The sequence below is a fragment of the Pelophylax lessonae genome (genome assembly GCF_965119305.1).
Source record: "Pelophylax lessonae genome assembly, chromosome: 1".
NCBI classification, from domain to species: Eukaryota; Metazoa; Chordata; class Amphibia; order Anura; family Ranidae; genus Pelophylax; species Pelophylax lessonae.
In genome coordinates, this window is record NC_138768.1 from 702,980,176 (window position 1) to 703,000,993 (window position 20,818).

Below are 20,818 nucleotides of genomic sequence, written 5' to 3' on the forward strand. Positions count from 1 at the left end.
GGGAAAAAAATAGCAAATAAAGAAAAAACAATATAGTGTATACAATTGCAACACAAATCATATTGTGATTAAATGTTAGTAAAAACGACCTTTCCTTTTCAATCTGCAGCTGTTGTAATTTTCTAAAAATGCAATGCAATATGGCTACCTGAAGCTGTTCTGTAAACATAATGTGTACTGACCACACTCCAGAAACATCATTTCCTGCTTGTGTGATTGGCTCACCAATTTTCCCAGAAGTCTGCACTAAGATACAAGACATATTTTTGGCATCCTCTGCAACAAAAATGTAATTTTCGATGCGATACTCCCAATAGGAGCATGTCTAAAGGGGTGCAGGCCCAACAGATTTCCTCATTAGTGCCCTGCAGCTGCCACAGCTGATAAATAATTATGAAACCACACCCATTTGACCGACTCAGCACAAAGGAACAAACCATGATTTCTTCAGAATAACAAAAGGTAGGAATCTGCAACAAAATTTCTTAAAATCCTTGTAATGTACATAGATCACCCAGAGGGGGATGCTTTTTTCTCAACAAAAGTGGAGTTACCCTTTAAAGCATTTTTTTCCCACTAGATACTGTGCTGCTTCCAAATTCTTCAAAGAAACAGTAGATGGATTTTTACTATGTTTTTCTTCTGCTCTCATCTCTTGTTTTATCAAATTTCCCTCCCATTCTTTTATTTGCTTGAACAGCTGAGATTTGTTTAACAAGTAGTCCTCAGAGATATGCTTCCAAGGTGTCCCAGATTACCAAAAGAGAATCTATAAAATGATTGCCCTCTAAAAAATATTTAAAGGTCCCGAAAGAAGAGTGCACAGCAAACAATCTTAACCATCAAAGATTTATTCAAGGAAGGGAATCATTTCTATTATTTCTTAAAAACTGCCTTACCAATCCAGTGAATGATAAAAATTTCCTTTAACTATATATTCAATCCTAAGAATTATTGGTGCAACATGGGGAAAACCAACTGCTAAATCCCCTATTACCTCTAACTGCAAGATAAAAGACAGTTAAAGCACTGCATCCCAGGAGTAATGTCTATCTATTTCAAATATTGTAGCATTATTGAAATTTCTAATGAAATTCATATTGCTTACTTGTAATAAATATAGAGAGAAATTTCATTGCATCACTAGAATATGGTGGGGGTATATAAATACTATCTATACAGTGAACCATATACTGTATACAGTAAATATATATCTACCATTAAAATCCCTAAACTTGATGCTTGATCCCAACCAAAATCACAGATGGTACCTCATCCCTTTTAGAATGTAGTTTAAAAAAAAGCAGAGTGGGGCTTTTTAGGGTACCAATAACCATAGGAAAAATCTAAAATGTATTGACTTTATTCACAAAGTTTTAAAATATTACCATACATCAAAGAACAACCAAATACATCAATGGTTATCTGCATCATATATATGTTCCATCAGTAAAATATGTCTTAAGATGGCAACTTGAAAAACCTCAACACATTTCAACTCATAAAGAGTCTTCATCAGGAGGACAACAGTGTGTTCTGAACTTACAGTACATGAGTATCAATGCCAAATATTACAATCCGATACATAATGAGTCAATTAAACATATTCCTATATATAAGGTTACTTACACATAATTCACTGATGCATTTATATAAGAAAATAAAAGGCTGCAAGTCCAAGAAAGAGGCACTGGAAATTGGTTAAGATGAGATGCAAGGGAGATTAGCCCTACCTCCTCAAAAAACACGAGGAGAGGTAACCTACCAAACTTTATATCAAATGGAAAAAAATGGGATTTTTGTACTTACTGTAAAATCCATTTCTCTGAGTTTGATGGACACAGCACTCCATAATCCTAAATAGTGGGTTATATTGCCTCCGACAGGAGTAGGAATAGACAGAACAAAAAACACCTGGCTACGCCCATGGGCCGTCCTCAGCTGGTATATAACCCCCCTCTCTGCTCTAGGTAATCAGTCTAGCAGCAAGCAGAGTTAGAAGTATCAGAACTCCATTGAGGGGTGGGTGCTGTGTCCATCGATTAACTCAGAGAAATGGATTTTACAGTAAGTACAAAAATCCCATTTTCTTTCGTTCATCGACGGACACAGCGATCCATAAATCATAGCTAGTGGAACGTCCAAAAGCAGTGCCAAGAGGAAAATGAGGGGTGGGTAAAATAACCCAAGGCTAAACATAAGAGCCCTAACCAGGACACAGGAGCCCTAACCAGGTCACAGGAGCTCTGTCTAAAAAATAAAGGTTTAAGCACTTCAGCCACGGAAGGGTTTACCCCCTTAATGACCAGGCCATTTTTTGCGATTCGGCACTGCGTTGTTTTAACTAACAATTGCGCGGTCGTGCAATGCTGCACCAAAATAAAATTGATGTCCTTTTTTACCCACAGATAGAGCTTTCTTTTGGTAGCATTTGATCACCTCTGCAGTTTTTTGATTTTGCGCTATAAGCAAAAAAGTGCGACAATTTTGAAAAAAAAAACAAAACAATATTTTTTACTTTCTGCTATAAAAGATTCCCAATAATACATACAATTTGTATTCTGCTACATATTTTTGTTTAAAAAAAAAAAAATCCCAAAAAGCGTATATTAATTGGTTTGTACAAAAGTTATAGCGTTTACAAACTATGGGATAGAGTTTTAGACGTTTTATTTATTTATTTTTATTAGTAATGACGGTGATCAGCGATTTCTAGCAGGTCTGACACACTTTTTGGGGACCAGTGACACCAATACAGTGATCAGTGCTAAATAATGCACTGGTACTGTATAAATGACACTGGCAAGAAAGGGGTAATACTGGGGGTGATCAAAGGGTTAAATTTGCTCCTAAATTGTGCTTACTAGCTGTGGGGGGGGGGGGGAGGCTTGTTTACATAAGCGGCTCTCCTGTCAGTTTCCCTTAGGATCCGGGAGGCCGGCGGTGATCGCAACTGCTACTCCCGCGGTCTTGCTCCCGCCGAGACCACATGCACATAATCAGGATTATGCACAGCCAAGCTGCCCTGCCGCAGTAACTCTGCGTGGGGAGGTCGGCAAGTGATTAAAGAAACACCATCCCTCAAGAGTGAACAACCCCTCTTAAACAGCAGCCTGCAAAACTTTGCGGCCAAAAGAAGCATCCGCAGATGACAAAGTATCTACCTTATAGAATTTTGTAAAGGTATGCACGGACGACCAAGTGGCCGCCTTGCAAATTTTCGATATTGAAGCCTGATGACTGAAGGGCCAAGAAGCGCCCAAGTAGAATGCGCAGTGACAGGAAAAGGTGGAACCTGACCTTCAATGGAATAGGCCTGAGACACCGTCTGTCTGATCCATCTGGAGATGGTAGCCAAAGATGTGGCCAGCCCTTTTCTTGGTCCGTCTGTAACCACAAAATGCGAGTCTGACCTCCAAAAAGACTCAGTAGCTGCCAGATACACCCGAATCGCACGAACCACATCCAAGGTATGCAAAGCAAATTCCTTGGGATAAGCCGGCTTTTAACACAAGGAAGGCAACACAATGTCCTCATTCAAATGGAAGTCAGAGACAACTTTGGGAAGGAATGATGGACAGGGACGAAGAACCACTTTATCCCTATGGACCACTAAATAGGGACTGCGACTAGATAATGCCGCCAATTTGATATTCTGCAGGCCGAGGTAATCGCCACCACGAATGTCACCTTCTGGGATAACATAGACAAGGCAATCTCCTGAATATTCTGAAATGGAGGTTTCTGGAGAACCGAAAGCACTAAATGAAATCCCATGGCGGCAAAAGAGACCGTACAGGTGGAAGATTGCCAGGGCAGGCACCTGGCCCTTGATGGTACTCAAGGCCAACTTCTGATCAATGCCCTGTTGAAGAAAGGTTAAGATCCGAGCCCCAGAAAAAGATCAAGGATGAATGCAAATCGACTCACACCAAGAAATGTACGCTTTCCATGTACAATGGTATATCTTGCTGGAAGATGACTTCCTCGCCTTCACCATAGTAGGAATCACTGATCCAGACAGACCCCATAGGTTGAGGTTTTTCAAGTTGCCATCTGAAGACATTTTTACAGATGGAACATATATATATATATGATGCAGATAACCATTGATATATTTGGTTGCTATCCATTTTTAAACTTTGTTAATAAAGTCAATAACTTTTAGAATTTTTTTTAGGGTTATTGGTACCCTAAAACTCCCACTCTGCTTTTTTGAAACTATTACCTTTAGAATCCACCTCTTCCTAAATACAATTGGACTGTATCAGCCTAATATTATAATGTGCATTGGCATGCACAGGGGGTGTGTCAGATGTGCCTGGGCACACCCTAGTCACCCCAGGCAGCGCAGATGCCCCCTTCTTATATTTCACCAAATCCTCCCAACAAGACTCCTAAAAAAAAATTATATAAAAAAAAAAAAAAAAAAAATGGTAAAAAATACAAAGATGAAATAAAAAAAAACTACATTGTCCACTGCCCTACTGACACCAGCCTTTGCCCTATTTACATAACCACTGCACCACTGACACTGTCCACTGCCCTACTATATTTTAGAATGTTTTTTACATTTATTCATAAGAGTGTGTATATATATATATATATATATATATATATATATATATATATATATATTATATATATATATATACATACATACATACATACATACACACACACCACACACACACATGTATATATATACATACACAGTATCTCACAGAAGTGAGTACATCCCTCACATTTTTGTAAATATTTTATTATATATTTTCATGTGACAACACTGAAGAAATGACGCTTTGCTACAATGTAAAGTAGTGAGTGTACAGCTTGAATAACAGTGTAAATTTGCTGTCCCCTCAAAGTAACCCAACACACAGCCATTAATGTCTAAACCACTGGCAACAAAAGTGAGTACACCATACAGCGGTTTAACAGGACAGGTTCCACTCAGAACAGGCCTCGCCATGGTCGACCAAAGAGGTTGAGTGCACATGCTTAGCGTCCTATTCAGAGGTTGTCTTTGGGAAATAGACCTATGAGTGCTGCCAGCATTGCTGCAGAGGTTGAAGGGGTGGGGGGTCAGCCTGTCAGTGCTCAGACCATACCGCACACACTGCATTAAATTCATCTGCATGGCTGTCATTCCAGAAGGAAGCCTCTTCTAAAGATGATGCACAAGAAAGCCCACAAACAGTTTGCTGAAGACAAGCAGACTAAGGACATGGATTACTGGAACCATGTCCTGTTGCCTACAGTCAAGCATGGTGGTGGGACTGTCATGGTCTGGGGCTGCATGAGTGCTGGTGGTAATAAGGAGCTACAGTTCATTGAGGGAACCATGAATATATATTCATATAGGGGTATATATATATATATATATATATATATATATATATTATATATATATAAATATATATATATACACACACACACACACACACACACACACACGTGTGTTTAAGCTTTGGGGTGCACACCTTAATTCAATAGGCTGCGCACACCTATGATAATGTGACAGCACCGTTCCTCATTGAAAATAACAGTTGCTCAAGCTTGGGCTTAAAAAGATTAGAGTGGGCGGTCACAAGGCGAGGACATATTATGACTTCATAAAATAAAGTTTGGCTCAGTGTGACATTGTCATGTGCAGTGGTTTGGTTCTCTGCATTAATCTCAGAGTGTCGATGGCTCCCATGGGGGATAAATATTTTACAGATTAAGTTTAAAATGATTGTGAGCCCTTACATTTTTTTTTTTTTTACAACACACATGGTATATTTACTTTCACAGTGTAATGGCTTTGCACATGGAAGCCCTGATCCTTCTCTTCTCCCCTGCAATCACTCCTGGCTCCTGCCCCCACCAATTGATCGCCATAGCAAGCTGCTTGCTATGGGGGCACTCATGCGGTCTTGCTCCCAAGCCACCTCTGTGTGTCCATAGACACACAGAGCATGGCTCACCAGGGGCAGACTGGCAACTTTCAACCCAGGGGGCAAGTACAAACAAGAGGCCCATGGTGCAGCAACTTGGCCGCACTCTCCCTCTTCCCTTCCTCCTCCTGACACCCATTCCAGGCTGAAGTCGTGTTCCAAGTACTCTCTACTCACCGGCTGAATCCAGGTTCTCAACCTGGCATGCAGGGGGCGGTTAGGGGTTGCTGGAACAGCTTGATTGGGGCTGGCCAGGGGAGGAGAGTCTCAAGTGGGGCATGGAAGCAGTCTCTGCTCAGACACAGCTCACACCATCCATGCTGGGGAGGGAGGCCTGCACTCGGTCCTTGTCTTCTTTATCCCGCACTCAGTAGGTCAGTGGCACAGACTTTTTACTTCTCTTCACCTGGGATCCTTTAGGCATGTCTGTGGAAGAAGCGGTGTAGCCTTTTTACAGGACATCAGACCAGCCCAGGGGCAATTGTTCCCCTGACCCCCCCCCCCCGGCCCAGTCCTCCCCTGTGGCTCTCCCTGCCCTCACTCCCTCCTCACTGGCTGTGATTGACAGTAGTTGGAGCCAGTGGCTCCTGTTGCTGTCACTGAGCCTATGAGTAAAGTTCTATACACACAATGAGAAAATCAGAAGTAAAATTTCATACTATGAATGATCTGCCAATTTTCTGATCATTAGTATAGTGCTTTCGACAACCGATTCTGACTGAAGGTGCAGGCTATAAAATTTTTTATCAGATGTAAACATAACGTCCGATTTTTGTTTAGTACAATTTTCATCCAAAAAAAATCCTAAGAGCAAGACAACAAAAGAATACATAAAAACAATTCAACACATTACATCACTTATGAAGTTCTATTCTGTCGTATCAAAATGTTCTTATGTTGAGTAGCCTCTTCACTTTGGATATGAGACTAGCATGCAACAAAAAACGGATGAATATTAGTTTGATGATCTGTTTATGTGTACCAGGCTTTAGAAGAAAGCTGAGAGAGCTGCTGCTCTTGTGCACATCGCTGGGTTGAGATTGGGCTCAAGTATAAGGGGGGCTGGGGAGCTGTTTTTTTCTTTAACCTTAATGCAAAGAATGTATTAAGGTAAAAAAAAAAAAAACAATAAGCCTTTTGAACAGCTTTATTAGTATCTACATTGTGTACTGATTCCTTCACATACCCACAGACAAACTACTCCAGTCTACCCTCAACCACCTTCCCATTCTCATTGGAAATGTTCTTGCTGTTTAGCATCTTAACCGCATCTTGTCATCTCACCAAAAACTCACTCTTAAATTATTATTATTATACAAGATTTATATAGCACCGACAGTTTGCGCAGCGCTTTACAATATGAATGAGAAATAAAGGTTCATGCACAGGTTGGGGCCTTGACTTTGGTGTACAACCTTTGTGTGCATTATAGGAAAAGTTTCTCAACAGTTTTCACCTTGCTGTGAATGGTGCAGTTAACACAGAAATGCAATTTTACAAAGAACTTACAGTATTGCTAATCACAAACTTTTTGATAGGTTTGCCTGAGGGTGCAGCAAGTGAAATTAGTGCATAAATAGGTAGATCATACCTCCACTAGAAAGGTTCAGGGAGGGACCCAAAGCCACCACTGAATGAGTCTGGTACAATGCCAGATCCAGTGCTGGATTTGAAAATGCAATGTCACTTGCGCTTACTACACCATTCAGGACACGCCCTGCCCAAAATATGATGTTTTCGTACTGTATACTGTCACTCCCAAATATTTTGTGGACTAGCTTTGAAGTTTGATTGTGCGAGTTTCAGTATTAGGCCTTGTCATGTCCTTTAGTCCTGTTAGTAACTACTGTACAGGTAAACATCAGACACCAATTAAAGCGGAGTTCCAGCCATTTACTCACCTGTCCAACGGTCCAGCGATGCGGCCGCCGGAAGCCTCGATCCTCTCCCACGGCGCCGGCATCACTGCTGTGGGCACCCGGCTGTTACAGTTTGCGGCTTCACAGCCGGGTGCCCACTGCGCATGCGCGAGTCGCGCTGCGCGCCGTGATTGGCCGGCAATCTTCTGGGACCTCTGACGTGTCCCAGAAGATTGCAGGGAGGGAGGGGGAGAGGAGAACTTCCGCTCAGGGCGCCGCGGCGCTCCGAGCGGAAGTGGGAGCGGGTACCTGTCAAAACTAGGTACCCGCTCCCCCCCCCCAAAAATGACATGCCAAATGTGGCATGTCGGGGGGTCAGGACTCCCTAAAGCGGAAGTTCCACTTTTGGGTGGAACTCCGCTTTAAGGCAGCTTTAGTCACTCTTCTGTTGCATGTCCACATTGTCCTGCACTGGAAGCGGACTCTGACAGCATGCAAAAATAATGCAGAGTCGGCATCCCGCCATAAGTGGCTGGAACTAAAAACAAAGTTCAGACTCAGGGGGAGTCAAAGGTTACCATATATAGAATATATATATATATATATATATATATATATATATATATATATATATATATATATATATATATTATATTATATATGAACCATGGAAGTCTGCTAATTAATTTAAAGGTTACTTGTACTCATTTCTGCACTTACTCTAGTACACCAAATGATTTCATCATGTCCTTTATGTTATCCTTATATTTAAAAAATTCTCCCATATTTTCTTCTTTCTCAATAGATTCCAGAAGTGGAGTGTCTACAAAGGCTGGACACACTGTATTTATTCGTACGCCATAGTTTCCAATAGATGCAAGTGCCTGTAGAAAAAAAAAAAAAAAACAGGAATGAAGTTTGAAATGTACACTCTTATTAGGCTGCATTTTTTTTACTGATGTTAAATTAACTACAGCTGTTCTCACCCATCTCTAGGAACATCTCCAATGTCTATCCCCATCATTTTCCAAGGAGGTCTCCAGCTTCTGTTACCAAAAAGGTCCCCAGTTCCTGTCCACACCTTTTTCAAACAAAGTTTCTAGCTTCTGTTCCTACCCTACACCAAGGAGGTCTGCAGTTTGTGTACCCACAAGGACTGCTCTAGTTTATGTTTTTATCTTTTTCCAAGGAGGTCTCTGGTTTCTCTTACCAACCATTTCTAAAAAGGGTCTTCAGTTTCTGTACCCATCCATCTCCAACAAGATCCTCAGTTTCTGTCATCTTCCCTCTCCAAGTAGGTGTCCAGTTTCTGTTTTACCCATCTCCGAAGATGTTCTCAGTTCCTATCCCCACCCATCCACATAGGGGTATTTTATGCTTAATCCTCCATAAATTAATATATACAGTATGATAGGGAACACGGAAATGGTTAAGCTCTTCCTCATTGTACAAAGCTAGAAGGGACTTCAACTCTTTAGCTCCCACATAAAACCGGCATTTCAATTTAAAGTTGCATTTTAAAATCTTTTAAGCATCATAACATGCATGCATGCAAATTTTAAGCAAATTTGTCAGACCAAAGGCAGCCTCAAGCTTGTCAATTTGATTCTGCTGCAGAAAAAAATTAAACCAGAAATTGAATTGCAATAAAACTCAATTACTGGTCAGTATACGCATCAGGGACTGATATCATGATCATTTAAGAGTAGTTACTTTAACACCATGAAGTTTTTATTAGGTTCAGACAGTGCTGAATAGTATCTTTCAGGTTAATACATCTTCATACTGTATACTGACAGTAACAAATTATATTTTCTTTTTTTTCGCTTGATATTGATTGATGTCCATGAAGCTAGTTCATAGATTTGGTTCTTTATGGAACATATAGGTTAAAGTCAAAGGCCAAATGTTTTAATTCAAAAACAAGAAACATGACTACTGAAGCACAAAAAGGACCAAAGCCATTTTTATATTTGTCCTGCATGACACTACAAGATCAAACCAGCTCATAGGTTCAAAAGTAACACTTTGGTTATGGACATAGACCCTTGAGTCACAAATTAATGAAGGACAAATTACCATACTGGCAGATCAGAAACCAGCTTTGGTTGGCTGTCTGAACGAAGGCATTAAAGGTTAAATTTTGATTTGTTGTCATTACGTGTATGATCTTGTGCCACATTTTATTACATGACTGCAAATCATTAAAGCCATGTTTGCAAATCATTAACATTTCAATATTGAAGTGTTGGCCTGTGGAACAAATGCAGCCACCTTAGCTTTACTGCGGCAGGTCGGCTCTATTACGCGAAACAACGTACCTTTACACAGGGATCCTGTGTTTCTACTATTTAGGAACACAGGTCTCTGTGTTCATCTAGTGAGTCCATCCCTCACACAGTTAGAAAGCACCCCTTAGGGACACACTTTGATTGCTCCTGGTGTTAACCCCTTCCTTGCCAGTGTCATTAGTACAGTAATAGTGTATATTTTTAGCACTGATTACTGTAGTATTGTCACTCGTTCCCCTAAGAAGTTTCAGTTAGGTGTCTGATCTGTCCGCCGCAACGTCAAATTCCCGCTAAAAAACGCTGATCACTGCCATTGCTTGTAAAAAAATAAATAAATACATAAAAGTGACATAAGTATTTCACCTAGTTTGTAGACGCAATATTTTCTGCGCAAACCAATCAATATACACTTATTGGGATTTTTTTTACCAAGAATATGTGGCAGAATACATATTGGCCCAAATTGATGGAAAAAAAAAATGAGATTTTTTCATTTATTTTATTGGACATGTTTTATAGCAGAAAGTAAAATTTTTTTTTTTTTTTTTTTCAGAATTTTCAGAATTGTCGCTCTTTTTTTGTTTATAGCACATAAAATAAAGACCACAGAGGTGATCAAATACCACCAAAAGAAAGCTCTATTTGTGGGAAAAAAGTTTTATTTGGGTACAGCGTCGCACAATGGCGCAATTGTCAGTTAAAATAACGCAGTGCCGTATCGCAAAAAATGTCCTGGTCATCAAGGGGGTAAAACCTTCTGGTCCAGAAGTGGTTAAACTTAGCATATTTCAGCATGCCAAATAAAAGCTTACCATTTTTACTAATGTATCTTTGTCAGTTCACACTAAACATTCAGTGAGGTTGAAATACTAGCTACAGTATATTTGTTGGGCAAGTTTGGTATTCATTAGGGACTCCTTTGTCAATTCAAGTAGACCGTTTTTTTTTTTTTTTTTTTTTTTTAACTATTAGGTACATGTTGTGACATGTGGTACTGTCTATAGTGAATAGCGATGGGCTCAGGCGTGTTTGGATTGAGCCCACCAGGAAGCCGGCACTGCACACCACTAATCATAGGCAGTATGTGTATGTGTAGTTGTTGTTTGCCTATGATTGGAAGTGTGCAGTGAGGTCTTCCTGGTGGGCTCGATCAGAACACGCTCAAACCCATCACTTCTAGTGAACTATGTATGTTCATATATTATACAGCAGTTTATTATGTGTAAAAAATATCTCACATCACACACAAATTTGTCTGGATCCTGCCATTCAGCATCTCAGATGTTCAGCAAGATTTTTTCTTGCTCCAGATTTTTAAAAATGTTCAAAATATTTCTTCTGGTTTTGATAAGCTTTTCATTGCCAGTGCAGATCTTTTTGGGGACACATCCTATGACACTAAGCTCATTGGCAGGTATTATTTTTTTTATTAAAGGCAACACGGTATTAAAAGGTGATTAAACTGATGTAACTAAATGACTATTTTTTTGAACATTGTTTCCTTTGTAGGTGCTGCAGGAAACTGTAGAAATCATTTGCATATGGATTTTATAACCACGATTTATTACAAACAGCGGTGAGCTTGCTATTGTTTTTCTGTCAGGTTGTGACCGTGTATAAACATCAGAAGGGTAATTTGTAGGGAATTGATCTTTCCTCTGAGCTGTACCTTGTTTCCAGAGCTAATAACTTTTCTCTGCTTTTAAACACTGTAATCATTTACTTGTACTGTGAAAGTTCCATTTTATTTGGCACAAAGCATCTAAACACAGAACAAATTGTTCCTGCTGTCGACTCTATTTGCTCATTGAATGACAATGATCACATATCCAAATTAAAAAAAGGAAAAGACAGGACTGGAAAGCATCATTATTATTTCTTACATTCTGAATAAACTAGATAAGTCAGTGACATCAGGGTCACAAAGGCTCTTATTACTAAGCAACAGGCAGCTAGGAGATTGATAAGAATTATGTAGTGTTTCATAACACTACATCTCAAAACCCCCACATGTTCCAGTCATTTTGAGGCCAATCTTTGTTTTGTCACTTCAAATCCAATTTTTTGCTTTATTTCCGAATTCGTGACCAGGTGAGGAGTGAAAGCCATGTAGCCGTAAAAAAAAAAAAATCTGTTTATCAGGAAATGCTTTTAGTAAATAGATTACTGAATATATTTCTTACTGTTTCCTTCTGTGTTTTCATTCTATGTATTTAAAGCATTTAGGCAAAATGGAGCTACAAATGAAAAATTGTAAGGTCGTTAATTATTTAGCATTGCAAGTGTCCATTTGTGAATCGATTAAGGTCGGGCAATTCTGAAACATCTCGATTGATGTCTTGAAATGTCCAACCAATCACTTTGATGCAAGGTATGATATTTTCTACTACAGTAAACCCCCCTCCATTGCGGGGGTTACGTTCCGGACCCAGCCGCGAAAAGTGAAAATCCGCGAAATAGAAAAACCCTATTAAAATGCATTGTAGGCATGTTTATTTTACTGTCACTGTACGTGTAAAAGCATTTTAAGGTCTTTAAACACACTTTTAAAACAATAGAAACTCATTTAAACACATAAAAGATACTGAGAGACCTAGCAAGAGCTATGGAAAACACAAAAATATTTCATTTTTAATTATTTATATAGTAAAATAACATTACAAAAAAAACGCAATATACCGGGACCGCAAAAACTGAACCGCGATGGAGTGGGGGTTTACTGTATACATTTTTGTAAAAAAGGCCTAATTTCAGACTTAGTACACCACTGAAATGGTTGACTGCATACTAAGGTGGGAATATTTTGTTCCTTTTCATGGTATCCTACTACATCAACTTTTTTCTTTAGCCATTGCAGAGAATAAATTGTGAGGCTATGGACATTTTTCCTAGCTTGAATCAAAATAAAGACTAATAATTAATTTAAATTAGAAAGATATTTTAAGATGCTCTAAAGCAAAGGGTCGTTGAAGTGAAGAATTTGTTCTATACTCACATTACAGTATGTGAAACAATGCTCAGGCAGAAGCCATTCTGGCCTCATCTTTTTATCAAGCTTCTGCTCTTGAAAATCATCTGAAAAAATCAATGTTTATATGGGCTGGTGACATCAATTGATCAGCTTTAAATGTCTAATTTAGTGAGACCAGTATTCCAGTACTAGATAAGTATATCATGCACTGAAATAGGGACAGTTTTACATTTTCACAGCAACCCCTAATTTGTCAGAAAACCAGTGACCTTGGGGAATTTGCCCCCTTGTTCCTTTTAAAGCACCCTCCTATGTTCATTTGCATTGGAATAGATATTTTCATGTGGAAGGAATTTAACGAAAATATGTATTAAGATACAATAAAAATAGGCGTTCCACATTTATGCGAGTCTTATTGCACAGCTTGTCTCAGCTACCACTTTGGAGGCACTGACTTTTGTTTTTGGTTACAAAAGATTGTTAGGTCTTGTAGCTGGCAGATGGAGGATGGATGATTTATACATACATGTGTTTTTCTGAATGTCTTATAAACCACAAAATCAAAAACCACACAGTCTGTCATAATGTGTCAGAGATCCTATCTACATGTTCACAGCTACATTCCAAACATTCATTTTAATCTCAGAATGAAAAAGTACTTGAAGCATGCAGCGAATAACATATTGACATTTTCAGTATTATGACCGCTGAATGTCAAAATGACTAGATCATTTAATGTTAAACCTTTTCAAATGTTTGTAGGAAGAATTATTTTATTTAAATCAGCTTCCATTATTCATTTATGGCAAAAAATACACAATATATGCTGATGAAGACTAGTAAACCACTTCCATAACCATGTGATCATCGTCTTTGAATGATAATTTATATGCTATGGTATACTCACCGCTATTGATCTTGTGAATCCAATTACCCCGTGCTTTGAAGCAGAGTACACTGGTTGATAGGCAGCAGGTGTGAGCCCTGTGATAAAGATAATAAACATAATTTTAATCAATAACTCTCTACCAAGACATGTTTATTGGTCACACTTAGGCAACTGGATTATTGGTTGAATTGTTTCAAATAACCTCACCTTAAAGTGGAACTTCATTCTCTCAAACAAAACACTATTTTTAATCCTTATGCTGTTAGCATTAGTAAATAGATAGGAAAGTACTGTATTTTCTGGCGTATAAGACTACTTTTGAACCTTAAAAAAATCCCCCATAATGGGGGGTCATCTTATACGCCGAGTATAATATCTCCAAGGTAACCTAAGTTTTACCGGTAGATGAAAATTAGGGGGTCGTCTTATACGCCAGAAAATACGGTACATCATATTTACTTGTTTTAAACTTTTTTTTATTCTTCAGTGAATTCCTGGTTTTAAGCCGTAGGCAAATTATGTCATCCCTCACAGGAATCTTCAGGAAGGGAGGAGGGGTTTTATCAGCTAAATAAACTTTCTGCCTGCATGCCTCAGCTAAGGGTAGATTTCCAGGAAGTAAATGCTACATGAATCATCTGTCCTTACTCAAGATGGCCACTTCCAGAAATGCTAGGGGGTGTTTTTCAAAGTGATTTCTTAGCAAAATAAAGCATGGAGACATGGGTGGATGGGTGAGTTTGCTTTAAATATTAAAAATGAATTAATTATTTTTGGTTTTTGGTGCCCAGATGCAGTGTAGTTCTGCTTTAAATTACTGCGTTTGTTCAAGTTTTTTCCCACAAAACCTTAAAGGGAACCTATTGTATAGTTCCTGTAAGTACACATACTGTGTAATTATTTTAGAGTTTACCTGAAAGTAATTAGATACACTGCCCAAAAAATGTATAGAACATAATATAATATATATACGTCACAGGAGAGAAACAGTGAAAAGTAGTTTGCGAGGTACAAGTAAACAAAAAATAACATGAAAAACACTAATCAGTACCAGTTTATAGTAATATCAGTCCAGTTGTGAGCGTTATTAGTGACATTTTTGGCATGATATTGATATGTTTTTATTCAATTGATATAATAAAGTACTTTGATTTTAACCTTATATATTTTGTAATGTCTATGGTAGTATCATGAAAGTCCACAAAGCCTCAAATACAATATTTTTTTTCAATATAACAATTTTTGGACATAGGTACTTTTTAAGATTGTGTATATAAACTTTTCAGCACACTCCTTCATAAACAGAAAACATAATGAAATGGGGACCCTCACAGAAGATAAACAGAGAAAACTCTAGGTTAATGCAGCCAGTAAATATGAAAAGAAAAAACTCATTGTGTCATCCATGGCTGCAAGACCTTGTCATATTTCAATGGTAGCCCCTATAAAAGTATGCCAATTTGTACAGAGGTAACACAGCTTCAATGGAAGACTCCTATAAGGCCACCTAAGAGGGGGAGGGGGAGGTCCATTTCCTAAGTATTTCTTTCTTAGCATAATACAGTAAGTAGTAAGTCAGTATTTTAGTGTAGCAAGGTCTATGTTCATCATCCTGGATGTCCAACAATGCAAGCTCAGGTGAGAGAGGGAGGGTCAGCTTAAGATGGGTATTGAGACATACAAATGCTTTTATCCAGAACTGCTCCAATCTAGGGCAAGTCCAAAACATGTGATAATAGGTTTCAGCACTTGAGTGACTATATCTTCTCCTCAGAGGGCTGACCCACAAGCCCTTAATGATTCAGGAGTTCCATACTAAAATGTCCAGGGGTTCTAAAGACAGGGCAAAAAGACTCGGGGAAAGGGGGCAGACCTGTTAAGTTCCTCTCCTCAAAAGGAAAAAATTAAGTCTGTCAATGGTCCGAATTCTAGCACGAGAGGCACAATAGAGCATACCCAACCACTGCAGGAACCTAGGTCCAATATCAAATCAATGCAGTACCCAGCCACTCAATGGAATCAAAAGTTTTTTCAGCATCCAAAGAAGCTATGACTCTTATGTCACTTTTGGCATGGGTCGCAGCCAAACTAAGGAAAAGGTGGCGAATATTAATATCTGTGCCCTTCCCAGGCATGTAACCAGTCTAATCACCATGAATAAGATCACTCATCACCCTTGACAGATGAAAAGCCAGAATTGTAGGTAGTATTTTGGCATAAGCATTAATTAAGGAGATTGGCATACTGTATAGGAGGCACAATCTTTTGGATCCTTGCCTGGTTTGGGAACTAACACAATACCTGCCTCAGACAGATTCTGGTAGAGAACCCAGGGTAAACTGAGTAAGGAGAGACCTGAACCTAGGCAACAACAGCTCCTGATCAAGTAAATAGGTATTCAATTGGGATTCCATCAATTCTAGGGGTCTTACCCAATTGTAGAAGTCCTAGGTCCATTGTACCACCTCTAGAGAGATATCCTGGTCTAATCTATTCCACGCCTCAGAGTCCAGAGTGGGGAAATCAATTCAGTCGAGATAAGCACTTAGGTCAATCTTACTATAGGTAACCCTAAAGGAGTATAGCACTTGGTAATACTGCAAAAATCTATTGTTAATACCATCAGGTGACATCAGTAATTCTACTAATATGCATAACAGCAAATTGTCACTTAGTTAGCCAGGCTAATAGCCTACCATTTTATCTCCAAACTCAAACACCCATTGGGCTGTTGCGAGAAGTGATTTCTTGGTCAAATCAACACATGATATCTCGCGCAAAGGCCTGTTGCCAAGCTGCATAGTTATCACGACCAGGGTGTGCAACATAGGCTGCCTACGTTGTCATGCTTTATCTTCTAACTGCTCCATAGACTTCGAATAAGAGCTCTTTACAGCAGCCATACTCCCTTCAAAGTCAGATCCTGAACGCATCCCACACAATCAAAAGACTCCTCATTCTGAAACCAAAACTGAAAAAGGGCCTCAAAAAAAGGCTCCTGAATGGTCTGGTCCCTAATCTAGTATCTGGACAGCCTCCACAATCCCCGGTCCACCGTTGCAGCCAATTGCCAAGAAACAATAACTGGGGCATGATCCCGGATACCCCTAGCCAGGATCTCAGCAGAGACCACCCGTTGCAGAGTTGCAGAGGAGGCAAACATCACTATGCAGGACAGGGACTGATAGGTGGCAGAGTGACAAGTATATTCTCAGATGGATGGAAATTCCCCCATACGTCAGTCAAAGCAAAAGAGGATGCCCATTGGGAAAAGGCTAGGGGACCAGGCAGTGGAGGAATGGAGTCTGTCCAGACTCTGAGAGGGCACCAGGTTAAAAACATCCACAATCAGCACATTGCCAATAGCATATTGAGCAACCATTTACATCAGCATGTAAAGGAGAGCAACATCAGCAGGTGGAGGCAAATAGAGACCCACTATCACAGACGCATTATCAGTTATTAAGGCATGGAGTAGGTCATATCTGCTCCATGGATTAGTCTTTACCTACATGAGCTGAAATGGTAGGGACCAGTGTATCAGAACGCTAAACCCCCCTGCATAATTGAGGTAGCATAAAAGTGGATACCCAACCAGGCCTTTTTAAGACTCAGTATACGGGAGCCCATTAGATGGGTTTCCTGCAGGATACATAGGTGTGATGAAACAGAAAAACAGAAACTTTGCCATAATGTGGAGATGGGAAAGAATAGGAGTGGATCAGGGCACAGGGGACCGGTATACCTGGTCCAGGGTAGAACTGCTCAGAATAAATGCATTATATCTTAGAAAGATAACTTCACATAGTATGAAAGTACACATGTCATTGAGCAGAGTAAAATAATAAAAAAAAGTAAAAAAACAGTGTCAAAACAGCACATTCCAAAACAAGGTCAGCAACGGATGACCACCCCAACCCCCTCCGAGTGTGACCCAGAACTCTGGGAGAATATTAGATCCCATAACATGTCCAATAGGCGTCAACAAACTGGGGAGAGAACGTGAACTTAACTAGGGACACAAAAAAGTCATATAGGTACAGCAGATGTTCAACTCAACAAGGGAAAAAGGAAATGCAGCAGGCTTCCCCTGCTGGTAGAGATGCTGGAGAGACAGGAACAATATGAGTCACTGGCTACTGGACAAAGCCAGGGGCACAAACTTGAACATACTTGCAAATAGAAAACTCAAAGGCAAAAAGTGAATCAGAGAGAGCTAAAGGATGATCTGATGCCCTCTGATCGCAGGCAAGTTATAGCCATGTGGTAGAAAACCATATGGTTGCTAACAGATAGCTGGTGAAATCACAGGGTACAACAAAAGGCCCTAACCCCTCATGTTCAGCAGACAATAGACACATGGTGCAGGTAAAATAAAGGAGTGCAGTTATCCCTGGAGGCATAGATTCCAGCCAGGTTGCAGCATCCTTACGCCATCAATTACACGTAGTTTAGCCAGAGAACAAAACACTTTATTTAATGCCTTTAGCCTTCATGGTGGCCTTGACAGAGTCAAATGACCGACACAGTTTCTGTGTTTCCACTGTGTAATCTGGAAACTGCAGCACTTTGGTGTTGTGGTAAAATAGGTCTCCAACTGGCCCGGACAGCCAGGAGAAGTTAATCAAAGACCCTAAAATTCATCAGCTGCAGGATGAACGTGCAGGGTGGAGATTTTCCTCAGCCAAGGTGGTCTTGTGTGGCACATGGTGAGCCTACTCCACCATGAAATATTGGGAGAGCTGGGCTGTGGACAACAAGGACCACAATAATTCTTCCACAAAGACAGTGGGGTTCTCACCGTCCGCACCCTTAGGGAGCCCCATAATTCGAAGATTATTTAGTCTGCTATGATTATTTACATCCTCCGCCCTGTATTTTGGGGCTCTGATCTTTGTTTGCAGGGAACAAACAGAGGCTATATGCTCCACAACAGTATCCTCCACGTGGCCGACTTGCGGCTCAGCGGTGGTAAGCCTGGAGCGAATCTTATTTAGGTCCTGGCAAATCAAGCCGATGTCGGGCTAAACTGCAATCAATCTTGGAAAGCAGAATAGCCATGTTGGAGAAGCGCACCAAAGTTCCCACCGCTGGAGCTTCCGGATTGGCAGCAATGGCTGCACACAGGGGGGAACCAAAGTTTCTTGCCCCCCCAGAAGATTTGTGAGGAATCCAGAACCCAATCACCACCACAAAGGAGCAGATATGTCCTGAAACGGGAATATTTGGATCACCCTCCAGCAGAGCTCTGGGAGGCATGATAGCATTTTTAAAAAATGTAATAATAATTGCTTGTAGTTGAACCTTAGATGACCTTTTTCAAAGGTGTCTCTAAACAATTTGTATCTAAAATAAGCACATATCAAAATGTTATGTAGGGAGAAAAAAACACAACCCTTTCTTTGGGAAATAAAAAAGGTTTCCTTATATTTCTGTGTGTGGACCTCCATCATTCCCCATCCTATGTCAAAGGTAAATAGGTTTAAACAAGTGGGACTGTTCGCTGTTATATCACTGCTAAGCTCTGCACATAAGGAGATCAGATGTATTGAAAATCTGCTAATAGCAGTGGTTGTATAGTAGTGGTGATTTGAAAAGCCACTTACTAAAAGAATATAGTTTTGATTGGATTTGAGCTCCTTATTACAAAAATAATGTTATGTACTAAAGCATTACATGTTAATTTGCACCTTTCATACTGTACTGATATCTTTAAACTGAAATGTAATAATGACTGAAGATAAGGACATTTTCCAGGCTCTAAAAAAATTGAGAGGAAGGAAAGGCGATTGAGTTTTCAATTTGCACTGGGGGCTCAGTGGAGGAAGTGTTGTTTCTCGCTGATAAGGTATAACCAGCATACTTAGGCCTTGAGCACTGTGGCTTTTCACAAGACGTTTTTTTATATAGGATCACAAGAATGGTGTTATTTTATTTTATTGCATAAATATGTTAGACTTCATAATAAAATGTTGGTAAGTGTGCCATGTTGGACTATACTGTGTAACTATCATGATTTTAGGATAACTGCATTTCTATCCATAATTTGAACAAGTAAATATCTAGAAAGAAAAATACAGTTTGCACAAAAAAAAAAGTTAAATATGAAGTTGTACTCTATGCAAACAATTAAATGCACAGGTGAAATACATATATAAAAGCTGTTTTACTTGCCAGAGCATTTGTATTTTTGTCCATTTAATCCTATACCTTAACAAACCCCAGACAGAAACGTAAGCCTATAGACCTTACTTTTCTGTGCTACAGTTAAGTAATACACATAGGTTTGCCTCATCCTCATTCTGTGATTGGACAGTGAAGGAGAAGCAGCATACTGATGAGCTAATCTGTTATTCTACTCTCCTCCTGTCTGCATGTTCTTTTTTTTTAGCTTATGACTAATGTACATTAGCACATCTGATTAGCTCCATGTGCTGCTCTCTCACAGTCTGTGCTCTGCTATATAGGGGATTGCAAGAGTCTGACAACAAGACATATTTAGGTATTTACACTTCTTGCTTTTAAAAATTACACCTAATGATATTTTAATGAACACATACTGTACAGGCGGTCCCCAGGTTACAATCATCCGACTTACAAACGACTCCTACTTACAAACGGAGGGAGATAACAGGAAGTGAGAGGAAATCTATGCCTAGGAAGGGAAATTCAATCCTGTAAGAGTTCTCATGGGAAAAATGTGTCTCCACTGAAGCTTTATTACCGATCCTGGTTTCCACAACAACCCAACATTTTCAAAATCCAATTGCCACAGAGACAGAAAGTGGGGTGAAATCTTCTGAACAGGGGCACAGACAGCAAAACAAACCTTACAGGGGTGTTAACCCTTCCATATGCCATCCAAAAAA

At 39.6% G+C, this 20,818-nt stretch overlaps 1 protein-coding gene across 1 annotated transcript in view; it reads right to left on the reverse strand.

The window, feature by feature from the left end:
- The window catches only part of HPGD (15-hydroxyprostaglandin dehydrogenase), a 149,005-nt gene that overhangs the window by 15,941 nt on the left and 112,246 nt on the right, over nucleotides 1-20,818 (reverse strand). The window contains exons 5-6 of the mRNA XM_082243422.1: nucleotides 13,968-14,044; nucleotides 8,519-8,682 (exon numbers count right to left, since the gene is read on the reverse strand). Coding sequence (XP_082099548.1) covers nucleotides 8,519-8,682; nucleotides 13,968-14,044 — 241 coding nt within the window. The remainder of the gene's footprint in view (nucleotides 1-8,518; nucleotides 8,683-13,967; nucleotides 14,045-20,818) is intronic.